Source organism: Aspergillus candidus, assembly GCF_002847045.1.
Source record: "Aspergillus candidus strain CBS 102.13 unplaced genomic scaffold BDW47scaffold_17, whole genome shotgun sequence".
Lineage (NCBI taxonomy): Eukaryota > Fungi > Ascomycota > Eurotiomycetes > Eurotiales > Aspergillaceae > Aspergillus > Aspergillus candidus.
The window spans coordinates 264,164-277,415 of record NW_020194022.1 but is presented as its reverse complement, the minus strand read 5'-3'; the positions used below and the strand labels follow the sequence as shown (position 1 = coordinate 277,415).

General features: G+C 52.8%; 4 protein-coding genes across 4 annotated transcripts; 3 read left to right on the top strand and 1 right to left on the bottom strand.

Annotated features, from left to right (window-relative positions):
- Positions 1-1,686: 1,686 nt before the first annotated feature.
- Positions 1,687-4,224, bottom strand: BDW47DRAFT_104416 (putative FAD monooxygenase). The gene is made up of 2 exons (XM_024812319.1): positions 3,123-4,224; positions 1,687-3,049 (listed from the first exon to the last, which is right to left on the bottom strand). The coding sequence occupies exons 1-2, from the start codon at positions 3,771-3,773 to the stop codon at positions 1,793-1,795; spliced, it is 1,908 nt and encodes a 635-aa protein (XP_024672864.1). The 5' UTR covers positions 3,774-4,224; the 3' UTR covers positions 1,687-1,792.
- Positions 4,225-5,668: 1,444 nt separating this feature from the next.
- BDW47DRAFT_117042 (putative glutathione synthetase) lies at positions 5,669-7,243 on the top strand (the record flags this gene model as incomplete). The annotated part of the gene is made up of 2 exons (XM_024815025.1): positions 5,669-5,791; positions 5,867-7,243. 2 exons carry the CDS (start codon positions 5,669-5,671, stop codon positions 7,241-7,243), a joined length of 1,500 nt encoding a protein of 499 aa, XP_024672863.1.
- Positions 7,244-7,996: 753 nt separating this feature from the next.
- Positions 7,997-9,291, top strand: BDW47DRAFT_131181 (uncharacterized protein; the record flags this gene model as incomplete). The annotated part of the gene is made up of 3 exons (XM_024817260.1): positions 7,997-8,040; positions 8,089-8,641; positions 8,695-9,291. The coding sequence occupies 3 exons, from the start codon at positions 7,997-7,999 to the stop codon at positions 9,289-9,291; spliced, it is 1,194 nt and encodes a 397-aa protein (XP_024672862.1).
- Positions 9,292-9,761: 470 nt separating this feature from the next.
- BDW47DRAFT_104413 (phosphatidic acid-preferring phospholipase A1) lies at positions 9,762-13,223 on the top strand. Its single transcript, XM_024812318.1, has 5 exons — positions 9,762-9,878; positions 9,961-11,087; positions 11,156-12,470; positions 12,526-12,663; positions 12,728-13,223. The coding sequence occupies exons 2-5, from the start codon at positions 10,053-10,055 to the stop codon at positions 13,213-13,215; spliced, it is 2,976 nt and encodes a 991-aa protein (XP_024672861.1). The 5' UTR covers positions 9,762-9,878; positions 9,961-10,052; the 3' UTR covers positions 13,216-13,223.
- The last annotated feature ends 29 nt before the right edge of the window (positions 13,224-13,252 follow it).

The window sequence follows — 13,252 nt, the reverse complement described above, 5'->3', positions numbered from 1 at the left end:
GGGGGAAACACGTACACTCATTCTTGGAGATGTGTCTATGGTCGGAAGTCACGAACTGCGGAATGACACTCTGTTCAGCCTTTCAAATGGTTTCAATCAATCCACACAGAGAGATTGTCCAGCAATTCAATCCAGTTATCTCCTCCGATCGAATAAGTTGGACTGGTCGTTGATTTGAGTAGTAGGGTCGAAGGAGGTGAGGTTGGTCGCAGCGCCCAGCTTGACTGAAGGACCGCGAAAATGTGATGCGGCGAGCACTCGGGCCAATCAGACTAGATGCTGCGTCACCGCCTTCCGGCCAGCTCAACTTCGGCAACTGGTCAGTTTGGCTGTCATAACTTTTGATTACCTGTTTTTCATACGACATACAACAAAGTACTGTCGGATATTGGCTACATGCGCGCAAACAAAGAAAGTTTACATAGTACTCAAACATCACAACACATCTCAAGATCTTCCCACCGTCCAGCTAATCTCCTTGATGGAGACCTCATCCCCGGCCTTCTCATCGTAGTCATACCACTCCTCCTCGGACAAATCAATCCCACTGAACGGAGAGCCAGATTCGATGCCCTTCGCCTCCCAGTCGCCCTAGAATAGAAACCCACGTTAGCAAGCAGTCTCCCCCAAGGATGTTAGTTGGTCATGACGAACATCTGCCTTGAACTCGGTAAACTCCAACCCGCGGCAATCAAGGTCAATCACCTTGGTGCCTTTGCGCTGGTCGTTTGCCTCGTAGCTGTGCGGACCGGCCACGATGGAGGCGGAGTGGGTTTTCTATATTTTGGTAAGTTAGTCGGGCGCATCATGCGGTGTCGTATCATGCGTTTTTCTCTGCACTGTTGGGGGGGATGCTGTCGGTGCGAAACGAACCTGGCACATCTTGCATTTCCAGACAAAGTTCGCCTCGCCGCGACTTCCCGGGATTTCATTCGTCTCCTGGGAGAATATCAGCGATAAATTCTCATTGTTAAGGGCTGGTATTTTTCTTCTCGGTTTAAAAAACGTACAAAGCGGTTAAAGCTGACCCAGTTCGGGTGCGTCTCGCGACAGGAAGTACATTGCACCTTGAAGGTATAGTAGTACGGCTCCTCCTCGGTGTCCTTGGGACGCAGATCGGTTACTCTATTTAGTTGTGAGCACTTATCTCCAGAAAGTAGTTATAGACGTCATCTCTAGGGAAAGACAGGAATAGCAGGTAGTACTGCGGTGCGGGGAAGATCCATGACGGATAGTGGGATGATGGATGAAATGCCAAACAGCATAAGGTTGACGGGCAGATGGGCCAGTCTTACCCGGAGAGCTCTGCAGAGAGAACGAGGGAGAGCATGGAGGTTGTCTGGTGTTGCGCTTTGGATCTGCAATAGATCTTCAGAGTGTACTGTATCTTGTCGGAGCTTGGATGAAGAAATCCAGGTCGCTTTATCGGGCCATGTGGGGTCGTTGCTCTAGTTGGTCATTCGGCCCGCGTTGTGCTCGCTGAGGGTTATGCACCTTGACGTCTGCCAGGATAGGAATTTTTCTGCTACGATTTTCCTCGATATTTTTATTGCGCGATACTAATGGTATTTAGAATCTATTATGCTACTGTATTTAAACTATTTCTACTCTTATTCCATTTGGAAGGTCCAATACTAGTCAAAACTCATATTGTAGGGATATATACAACGCCCAATCATGCTAGGCCAGTCCATTCCATGAACGAATCCAACCGAAGAAACAGAAAAAATGTGTACAAAGCATCGCATCGTCAAGGAATCCTACGCAACATAGATACACGCAAGACCAACGCTTACAGACGGCTCTGCTGGGAATCCTGGCCCACCGGCTTTGCGGCGAAGGCGTTGAAGTACGCGTTGAGCGCATCCACCGTCCCGCTTCCCTCGGTCAGCTGCACGGTACAGGCAACGTGGCTGTCGGGGCGGACCACCACCACGCCACCCAGCTCGGGGTTCAGGCCGAGCTTCTCGTGGGCGGCGAACTGGGCCTGAGGGACACGGACATCCGGGATGTCGTCGGAGTAGAGGTGGTGGTGGTAGTCGCGGAGGATCTTGGGCACGGAGTCCACGTCCACCTGGTTCTTGTTGGCGGCGTAGATCACGCACAGGGTGAACAACTTCGAGTGGGGCTGGTGGCGCTCGAAGAAGGACACGTCGGCGAGGTCCGGTCTCCGGAATGTCGAGAGGAATGAGCGCTCCTTCTCCAGGTTGGCCGCCAGGTCGGTGATGGCCTTCTGGGTCCGGTTCTGGTTGCCGGCAAAGATGAAGATGCGGAAGGCACCGTTGGCGGGGATCTCCTGCTCCAGGGCCACGAAGTTGGAGTCCGCCAGGCGCGTGACCTTGCTCGGCGTGAACGCACGCCCGGGGGTCAGACGTGCCCCGGGGATGTCGAACAGGGGAGACTGGGCGGGATGGCTGGGGGACCAGGTGAAAACGCTGGGCTTGTAGGCCACACCGTAGCCACTTGTGAACTCGCAGGACGACTTGAAGGTCTTGACGAACTCGTCCTCCTCACCACCGTCCTTGATCACGGTGTGGCTGGCCGATCCGACCTCGCCGGCATTCGGGCGGCGCTTGGAGAACAGGGCCGCATACTTGGAGTCGAAGTCCAGCAGGGTCTCGGCAATGTCCTTGCGCTCGGTCTCGTATGTGCTCAGAATGGAGCGGTCGGCCATTCCGGACTCGACGATATGGAGCTTCCAGGCCATGTTCAGCGCGTCGTGGAAGGCCGTGTTCATCCCCTGGCCGGCCTTGGGGCTGTGGGTGTGGCAGGCATCACCGCCCATGAAGACCCGCTCATCCAGCGTGTACTTCTCCGAGATACCCTGCCCGATGGGGTAGACCGAGTACCATTCCACGCGGTCCCACTCGAGCCAGTAGGGCTTCAGGATCTTCTTGGCGGTGTCCTGGACCTGCTCGACGGTCGCCGTCTTTCTCGGGTGGAAGTCGGCGTCGGTGGAGGAGGCGATCTGGACGTAAAGACGGACCATATTGTCCTCACGGGGAATCACCATGATCGAGCCAGCATCGGAGTGGATGGTGCACTTGGTCTATGGAAACAACAGACGCGGGTCAGCTAAACGTTCATCCCATGTAGACAAAAGGAAGGAAGAAGGGCTTTACCTCGATATCAGGGAAATTGGTCCTCACAACACCGTCCATGACACCCCAGACGTAGGAGATGGGGTCCTTGTGGTGGATCTTGATACCCAACTTTTCCCGGACGAAACTGCGGGCCCCCTCACCACTGAAGAGGTACTTGGTGCGGACCGTCTCGGCGACGTTGGTGTCGATGCATTTCAGCTGCACCTCGACCGGGTAGGTCGCATCGGCGCCATCATTTTGGAAGTCGACGATGGTCCAGGGTCGCTCGACGGTGGTGCCGGCCTTCTCGATCTCCTCCAGGAAGACGCGCTCAATCTTGCCCTGATGTACCAGGGTCGTGAAAGGATACCTCGTATCGATAAAGCGCGGGCAGCTCGGCCAACTTCCCGTGCGATGGATTCCCTGTTCCCCGGGAAGGGGATCCCAAAAGGCGACATCATACACCTTGGCGGGGTGGTAGGCCATAATCTGACGCTTCAACCCCAGGTTGCGCAGGATTTCCGTCGACCGCGGCTGGATGCCATCGGCGCGACCCGTGGCCGTGGGTAGCGGGCGGTTATCGATATGCTTCACCTTGTATCCCCATCGTGACATGCAGAGGGAGAGTAGATTTCCGACAGGGCCGGCACCCACGACAACAATGTCGTAATTTTGTTGCGAATGGGCCATTGCGCTGGCAGGACTGCGATCACACACGGACGCTTCTCGTTGGTCGACACTGATGTCACCGCTTCGGTAGTCTCGTATAGGTGGGGGTGAGATGATCGACACAAAGGCGGCTGGAGATGTGGTTTTTTAAGAGCGGATTCAAATCCTAGTCAAGGCACGCTCGTGGGAGGTATCAACCAGATGAATGAAAAAAGAAAGTAGTAGATACTGAAATAGAAAAAGAAAAAGAGAGAATCCATGGGGACGAAAGGAGCTTCATATATGGTGAGCATGATTGGAGGTGTAAGATGACGAGCTGAGCGGAGGGACCACCACGGCATTCATAGTCGGCTGGATGATACGGGGGGGGTTAGAGAGAGTGTGTAATGGTATAGGTTCGTCAGGAGTACCTTAGCTAGTGCTCTGGTAATACCAAGTTACCGACCAAAGCACGATGTGGGGGGAAGAAAAGGCGAATGAATGCCGGGGTCCTTTCCGAGCGGTGCTGGACATACTGGGCTTCAAAGCGGCTAAAGATTCGGTAGTGTGGAGTGGCCCCACGTGATCGGGCCCCCGGTCGGCATCATCGCCGGGTGTTTTTCCACCTTCTATACCAATCAGTACATGAGATCAGAATGGAGACTTACACCCTCCTGTTCCAATCAGGTTTCTTCACGGATCATGGTATGTACGGATTGTATCGATTTATTTACGATCTACGCCCATGGCTTTACAGTATATAATACCAACTAATGGGTGCGTATAGATGGAGTAGTTGCTTTGAGATAAGCATGTCGACGACGGAGTACAGTAGCAAGAACAAATCAACAGGATAAAGGATCCTGAACTGTCCAATGCAATTCAATACAACATCCAATGCTCTATGGCTGTGACTGAGCTTCCCCCAGCCCTAGACTCCAGCGATCCCGGTAAGGCATCCGAACCAACGACATTATAGTCTTCAGGAACCGTCTCGACTGCCCTGGTGGCTGTCAATACCCGACGGCCAATGATCGTGCATGCATCGGTCCATCGGTGGATTGCCTTTGGTTTCAGTTCTACTTCTTAGGCCTATCGCGGCTCGCCTCGCGCCCTGATAATGTTCATCCCGCGGGTAGTCTGATTCGGCTGTTCCTTCCGTTTGGTGCCTGAGGATTTGCCCTGCCATGTCGCATCCCGATTGCTGGCCCGACTCATCTCCGGTCATGTCTACCGCTTCAAGTGCCTTTGATTTCCCAGTCAACATGCCTACCATATCCCATATGGATTGTCTCCCAAGCTTATCAGCTAGCAAGGAACAATGGCGGTTAATGACCATCCGAGGCAGAGAGTTCATCAGTTGATGGAGACCCCACGGCATCAGCGGCGGCATCCCGAGTTTTCGGGAAAGGGCCCCATGGAAGAGCGTGCTCGATACCTATCCCCGAATCCCCGTTGGGTAGGTCTTCTAGCTCCGTGGGTCTTGACAATTATTTTCCTGGGGTTTTATATCATGATCCCAGACTAGATCAGGTATCTTTGGATCATAAACCCACCGCGGGAAGCTCCCGATCTAAACAGAAAACGCATCCATTTTATACAGCACCCTTCTTCAACTAGTCTGCAAAATATCTATTGAATGATCAAGACGTAGAACCAGTGGGACCATGGTATTGACAAGGAAAAACCGAAAGATATAGCAATTACGAAATCATATCGGGTTGGCCTCTTCGAGTGGGCGAATTGATGAAGGGCAAGCTACATGCCAAATCCAGTAAGGTGCGGGGAAAGAACATCATCAGCGCAGCAGAATAATCGACCACAACCGCGCCCCACACCCATGATCCTTGTTCGCGACGAAGACGAAGATGATACCACAGGAAGATGAAATCCATGATTCAAGAACATGTGCACATGGGGCCTCCGAGACACTAGAGATGCATTCCATCGCACAGTACCCCCCGCCACTATCAGAAGATCACCTTCTATCGCTATCCATCCAGATTCAAGACTGGCTGCTCAACCATGGCTCCCTGATCAAGGACATCAACACTCAGACCGTCCACAGTGTCCAGTCGCACCCGATCGGTGTCACCCTCTTTCCGACACTATTTCCTCGGCAACGGTTTCAACAGGCCCTAGAATTGCAGTCTATCTACAACGAGCTCTACTGTGCCGTGGCTGAAGATGAACAGTGGATTTTGAGCGCGATTGAGGATCTTCTACCCATCGACCCGCTCGCTGTGGCGCTCTGGAAAATTCACCAAGAGGTGAAGCAACTGGGAGGATACGTCCAGCCGATCAGTGCCGGCATATTCCGCTCTGATTATATGCTTCAAGATGAAAACACAGACACCAATGGCGAACCGTCCAGCATACCACACGGGTCACTTAAACAAGTCGAGTTCAATACATTCTCGTGCGCCGGGGCTTCCCATGCCAACAAAATCGTAGACATGCACAGACACCTTGCAAGAGCCGGCGTTTACAACGCCAACAGCACTCCGAGCGAAGACGACACAGACAGCAGCCAGCTCATAGTTCCCTCCAATCTCCCACGCAACCGTAACATCGAGACTCTAGCAGCCGGGCTAGCCTCCGCCCACGCAGCCTACGGCCCACCGAAAAGCAAAGTCACAAGCAAAACAGCAGTTCTAATCGTCATCCAAGACCAAGTATTCAACTTCAACGTGGCCGACGAACGGCCTATCGAGTACGCCCTCTGGGACCAAGACCCGCCAGTCCCAACCTACCGGCTCAACTTCGGCGACGACACCCTCGAAGACACGTCCCTCACAGCCACAGGAGAACTCCTCTTCCACCCCCCGTGGCTCAACTCCACGACCCCCATCGAGATCTCCGTCGTCTACATGCGCGCCGGCTACGAAGCCCACGAGTACGACAAGGTCGGCATTCGCGCTCGCCTGCGTCTCGAACGCTCCCGCGCCATTAAATGTCCTTCGCTCCTCGCCCACATCGCAACCTTTAAGAAAGTCCAGTACGCGCTCACCCGCCCTGGCACCCTAGAGCACTTCCTCACTCCCGAGAAAGCCGCCGCCGTCCGCGCCACCTTCGTTCCGATGTACCCTATGGACGAGTCGCCTGCGGGCCAGGAAGCCCGCAAGCTCGCGACAGACCCGGTGCTCGCGGAGGACTACGTGCTGAAGCCCTCCCTCGAGGGAGGCGGGCATAATGTCTACGGCGATGCGATCCCGGACTTCCTAGCCTCCCAGCCGCCGTCGAAATGGGGCGCGTATATCCTGATGAAGCGCATTCCGTCGCCGTTCGCGGCCAATATGTTGATGTCGTCTGTTGGGATGAACTCGGGCGGGGTGATCTCGGAATTGGGGGTGTTTGGATCGTGTCTGTGGCGGACGGGTGGAGATGGCCGGCCGTGCGAGATGTTGGAGAATTCGCTGGCTGGGTGGTCATTTAAGACGAAACATCAGTATACTGAGGAGATAAGCGTGGTTAAGGGGTATGGGTGTTTTGATACGCCTTTGTTAGTTTAAGCAAATATATGCATTGCTTATATCTTTCGTCGCATAGCCTGAGGGTCCTTCTACTTGTTTTACAGATGGGATCAAATCATGGTTTTGGTGCAACTCTATAGAAAGGGAATACATGGCCCGAATACCAATAGACATAAAACAGGGACAATAGGAGCCATTGCGAGTACTGCCTCTATTGAATAGTATTGTTGAAATGCCTTGCGATACACCGGATGACTGTCAGTAGAAAGGACAGGGACAGTGAGGTAAAAACATAAAATAGAAAAAAATGAGAACTCACAATATCAATAAAAATTAAACAAGAACATCTTGACAATAACACTGTCTCCATTGACCCATTGTCGTCAACAGCCTGGAGAATAGAATAGAATAGTCTGATCAATAGTATTCACCAGCGCAGAAGTATGTGCTCAACACCCTACAGTTATTGTCGCTTGAATAGAGTCTGTTCTGCACTGGGCTATTGTAACAGGGTTATTGTCCAAATCGGGGCTCTATACATCTCAATAAACAATGGAGATTCAACAGGATTGAATAGAAGAATAGAAGGATAACTCGAGATGGATGCATCTTCTATATCTTATTCTTCTTAGCTATATCATTCTTTTTGTTTCTTCGCTATACCTCTTTCTTTTGTCTACAACGTTGCAACTCTACTTGATTCTACATTCCTAGTCTTTGATCACAAATAGTCTTCAGTACCTTGATCTACCAAATCTCATTGCTCAATCGATTCAAACGTCTTGATACGAGATGGACGACCACACTTTCGAAGTCCCCATCATGCTGAGCGCAGAGTAAGACCTTCAAACTCTCTTGGGCTTCACGATACTAACCGAAACAAGGAATCTCACGTACAAGGATATTTCGAAGCTCAACCCCTTTTACGACGACTACAGAACTCTCTGGAACGCGTCTCCAGAGGCGCCCGCCAGCGCAGCCTCCTCCAACACTTCCTCAAGAAGCTCATCGCTGCGTTCCGTCCGTTCTCGCATCGAGTCATACTCGTACTCTCCGGAATTGGAGACTCCGCCTCTGCGCATCCGAGCTGGTGCTCGATCCACGGCGCCAAAGGCACCGGGCCTGGTTCTCCAAAATGGAAACCAGTACAAGCCGACGTACGACTCGCATCATAGGCCCACTCAGAGCCATGTTGCGGTCGTGGACTTTAATCTTGATAAGCCGCTGCCTCCTATTGATGAGACGAGGCTCTGCGAGGAAGATCTGCTGGCTCTTGACCTTGTGGATAGCTCGGTGAAGCAAAGGTTTTCTTCGCATAAGAAGCTCTTCGGGGTAGATGGCTGGCTTGGGGATCTGAGAGATGAGCCTGTTCAGAAGCTCAAATTCAAGACCTTTAGGGATTTGGGGAAGAAGATCAAGGACCATGTTGAAGAGATTGTAAGTTCTTTTTCGCCCTCGGAGGTACTCTCGCATACTTATATTGAACGCAGGCTGGAGATGTCAGGAATTACCCGAAGCAGTTCAACTTTCACCACGACACTCAGCGCATGACCATTGTGCCAAAGCCCAGCATTCCCATTTCACTGGATCCTCTCACACAAGCCAAACTGTACTCGGACCTAGAGGTCATCGTTTGTGTCAGTGCCAACCGGTTTCTAGTGGAGCAGTACAACGACGATCGTCTCTCGAAGGAATCGATCAAGAAGACCATCAACTTCTGGTACTCCAAGAACAGACCGCAGGTAGCTGAGTTCCAGTTCGACCAATCCACCCAGCGCCGTCTGATCATGCTCAACATATGTACCCTTCAGTTCCACGGGGAGAGCACTGCTAACCCGGTCCTCACCCACTCCAACCTGCACAACTGGAAGGCAATCGTCAAGGAGATGAGCGTCCGCACGTTCTGCTCCCCCGACAGTGTGATTCGCAAGCACATGCACGACATCCATAAGCTTCTCAATATGCTGGGAGCACCCGTAGCTACCTTTCTCGCCTTTGAGGATTTGCAGATGGAGACGCTTCTGTTGATGAAGCAGCGTTTGAGCGAGAAAAATCATGCGAAGCATGGGGGCAATACACTGGTTTGACTGCCGCTGCTTGAGACCCCTGTTGTTTGAAAGTGATATCGTCCTCTGGACTGAGCGCGGGGCGCCATCCTCCGTGACGCGAGATACCCTACAAATCATTCATGTTGTTCTTAGGGCTCCATAAGCCTACTAGCGAATTCTTTAGCCTGGTACTAGCGAGTTGTTGAGCTTTGATTTTTTATCGTGCGGGATGACCAGTGGTTTCGTTCACGTGTATTTGAACAATAAAATAAATTAATCAATCAAATCTTACGATTATAAAATCAGACAGGGTTTAACAATATGACCCTCCCGACGTGACCATCTATCCATAAGACGAGCTTATATAGTTGGGAAGAATGAAGCGCGACGTTTGTTTATTTTTCTGTTGTATGGAGAAGCCAAGGCACGTGGGGCGACGTCATAGGCCCGCGCGGATTCACAAGAGAGGGAAAAAAAACAACAACTCATCGTGTCCACCTCAACACCATGGGATCCATCCTGGTTGATGATCCTGTCCCGAGGCAGGACTTTCTTCCTTCTTATTTCGGTTATGATCTGTTGCTGCCTTCCCAACGATTCCGTGCTTTTGAGAAGCGCTGACCGCTGTGTGTTCTGCTCCCTTGCTGTGAGGCCTCTAGTGCCATTGCAATAACTAACTACTAATTATCCCTTCTCTCGCTATGACAGTCTGACCCTGGTTATCCCCGCTGTAGCCCTGTCGCACAGAGCTTTTAGCAGCGGTTTTATTATCTTGACCCACAGTACCGTTACCGTTCACGATGGCTGGTCCTATCCATACCTATGGCCCGACGTGCCTTTTACGCGAAGATGACCCGGAGCCGTCCGCATGGTATGCGCTGGACACGCCGCCCAAAGTTCGTGCTCAATTCTTCTATAATTCGTCGTTACCCATCGATGATCCCTTGAGTTCGCTTCCTCCGCCAGCGGCCGATCCCGAGGATGAAGACGGGCCACCCCAGCCCTTCTCGGTCAAGGACAATATCGCGCTGGAGGAAGCTTGGTTGTCCGCGCACGAGGCGGCAAAGCAGAAGGCATCTGGAAAGGCAGAGTATCAGGAGAGTTCACAATCAAAAAGAAACTCCGTGCTGTCGATACCAGAGCAAAATCCAGTCTTAGGGGCCGGGCACAACAAGCCTGCCAAAGACCTCGCGGGTAGCCTGGTCGGGAATCGACGAAGCTCAACAAGCGCTCCCGCGCGCTCTCTGGACTATGACGCGCCAATCAGACCTCGCACCCATCAAGGGACAGGTAGTGTCGAGTCGGGATCCGGGCAATACTTGGAAGGCTTACACACTCGCGCTTCATTGGACAGAAACGTAGGAGAAAGAGATAAGGCCGGCAATATCAATCCTCCCAAGAGAGATAACTCTCCGACTGGTAACCGTCATGCCAATAGGCGCCGTGTTAGTCAGTCCCCGAAAAGTGACGATACGGCGATCGAAGTTCCCGAGAGCTCCAGTCCTCGCGGCTACAGATCTCGCGAGGCGAGCATCAGTGGTTCCCCGTTTGCAAGGACTGGGTTTACTCAACCCCAGAGTCCATTAGGACGCTCCGTTGAATCTGCTTCGTCCAAGGATGATGTCCAGGCGCCCCGTAGCGAGCAACACACTAGAAGTCATAGTCACTCGGCTCCTAAACCGTCAGGACTCAGGACGAGTGTTCACCTTGAACGGTCTCCAGATGAGCCTTTGGAGGAGGAGGAGGAGGAAGGGCCCAGTGAGAGCCAGATCCCTCAATTCCAGATTCCTGTGGGTGTTTCTCGACTTCACCTAGTGGAGCTTCCAGATTTAAAGGTACCGTATGGCATGTGCTGCACTTCCCGTGCACAGACCCTATCACAGGCAAGATCTAATGTCTACAGATGAAACCAATATATTGGCGTCCTCTTCACGATATATCGAACGTCGTCCGATCTACGTGGTTCTACAAGAATACCATGTTACCTGTGGAGACCGAGCTTGCCAACAAGCTGGAGGACGGATATGTCTACCTAAAGCCGTGGACGGAGACGTGGCAAGATGAACTCAACAGCTGTGTTGAAAATGGGGCGGATGCTGAGATGAAGGTTATGCATCGATTATGGCCAAAGGACATCACCCGACCGCAGAGCAGGGCCACGTCTTCTCCCGAGCCCGGAGAATCGGGTTCTGCAGCTAGCGTGACGGATGCGGAGCACAGCATAGAGGTTGCGCTCCTTGATGAAAATCGCGCCGCTGGCGGCACAACGCTACACACTTCGGACACGAACCCTTATATCAACTCGAGTGTCATCTACGTTGGCGGAATTCATGCTCAGATTCTCCGTCCGAGTTTACTCCCATCGGCATCCAGGGGCCGGAGACCTCTCAGCGCAATCCGCAAAGGGCGGCAGATTGGTATCCCAGTGGTTCGTGGCTTCAGTCGCAAATTATGGGACCATCTGCATCCATCCAAGCCTAGCCCTGTGGATGTCCGGAACTATCTCCGGGGTACCCAATCTCGCTCCATGCCCAGAACATCCGGGCGACCAGTTTGCTACTCCTGTGCGATAGAGGAGTCGCGGCCGAACCCGACCGACTTGGTGCTCGTTATTCACGGTATCGGACAGAAGCTCTCAGAGCGCATGGAGAGCTTTCACTTCACGCATGCTATCAACGCCTTCCGCAGAGAAATCAACATGGAACTGAACAGCGAGCCAGTCTGGCCACATGTGCGCCCAGGTCACGGCGGCATCATGGTCCTGCCTGTCAATTGGCGTTCGACTCTATCTTTAGAAGACGCCAGCCTGGAAGCTCATAACGTTGAGGATCCGACTGCCAATCATTTCACGTTGAAAGACATCACCCCGGAGACGATTCCCGCCGTCAGGTCTTTAATCAGCGACGTGATGCTCGATATTCCATATTATCTCTCCCATCACAAACCCAAGATGATACAAGCGGTCGTCAAGGAGGCGAATCGCATATATCGTCTTTGGTGCAACAATAATCCCGGGTTCCAGGAGCATGGTAGAATTCATTTGCTTGCGCATTCCCTCGGGAGCGTGATGGCGATGGACATTCTGAGCAACCAGCCTACCAAAATCCCCCACTTTGATTTCTCCCAACCTGACATCCGCAGTGACATTTTCGAGTTTGATACAAAGAATTTGTTCCTCTGCGGCAGTCCCGCTGGATTCTTCCTCCTGCTGAACAAAGGTACACTTCGCAGCCCCGGCACTCCCTTCAATACTCGAGCTAACAGTGAATACAGCAAACTTAATGCCCCGACGAGGCAGAGACAAGCCCGGCAGTGAAGGAGAAGACCTGTTCCGCGGAGTCGCAGGCGAAGCGAACAAATACGGGTGTCTCGCCGTAGACAACATCTACAACATCATGCACACAACCGACCGTACGCAACCCACCCACCGCCATCTCCCCCCCAAATCCCACCTCAACTAACTAAACCCCCACAGCAATCGCCTACCGCATCAACGGCACAGTCGACAACGACCTAGCCCATACCCTCCGCCCAGCAACCATCCCCAGCGCCACCTCCTCCTTCTGGGCCTCCCTCGGCAGCGTCTTCCGCTGGAGCACCCCCTCCTCCCCCTTCCACACCTCCAGCTCCACCAACCCCGCCCGCCCCGGCGCCCTCCGCAAAATGCCCACCACCGTCGAAATGGAGACCCACGATTTCACCCGCGAGGACATCGCCGAGCAGCGCATGCTCCTCCTCAACGACAACGGCCAAATCGACTACTTCCTCTCCGGCGGCGGCGGGCCCCTCAACATCCAGTATCTGAATATGCTGAGCGCGCATAGCAGCTACTGGACGCTGACGGATTTCGTCCGCTTCGTCGTTATTGAGATTGCGAGGAAGCAGGGCAGGGAGTATGCTTTGCCGGCGTTTGCGGCGGTGAAGAAGGGCGGGTGGAAGATTCATAGGGGTTGGGGTGGTTGATTTTTTTTTTTTTCCGATTTTTTTCTCTATCTGTGTT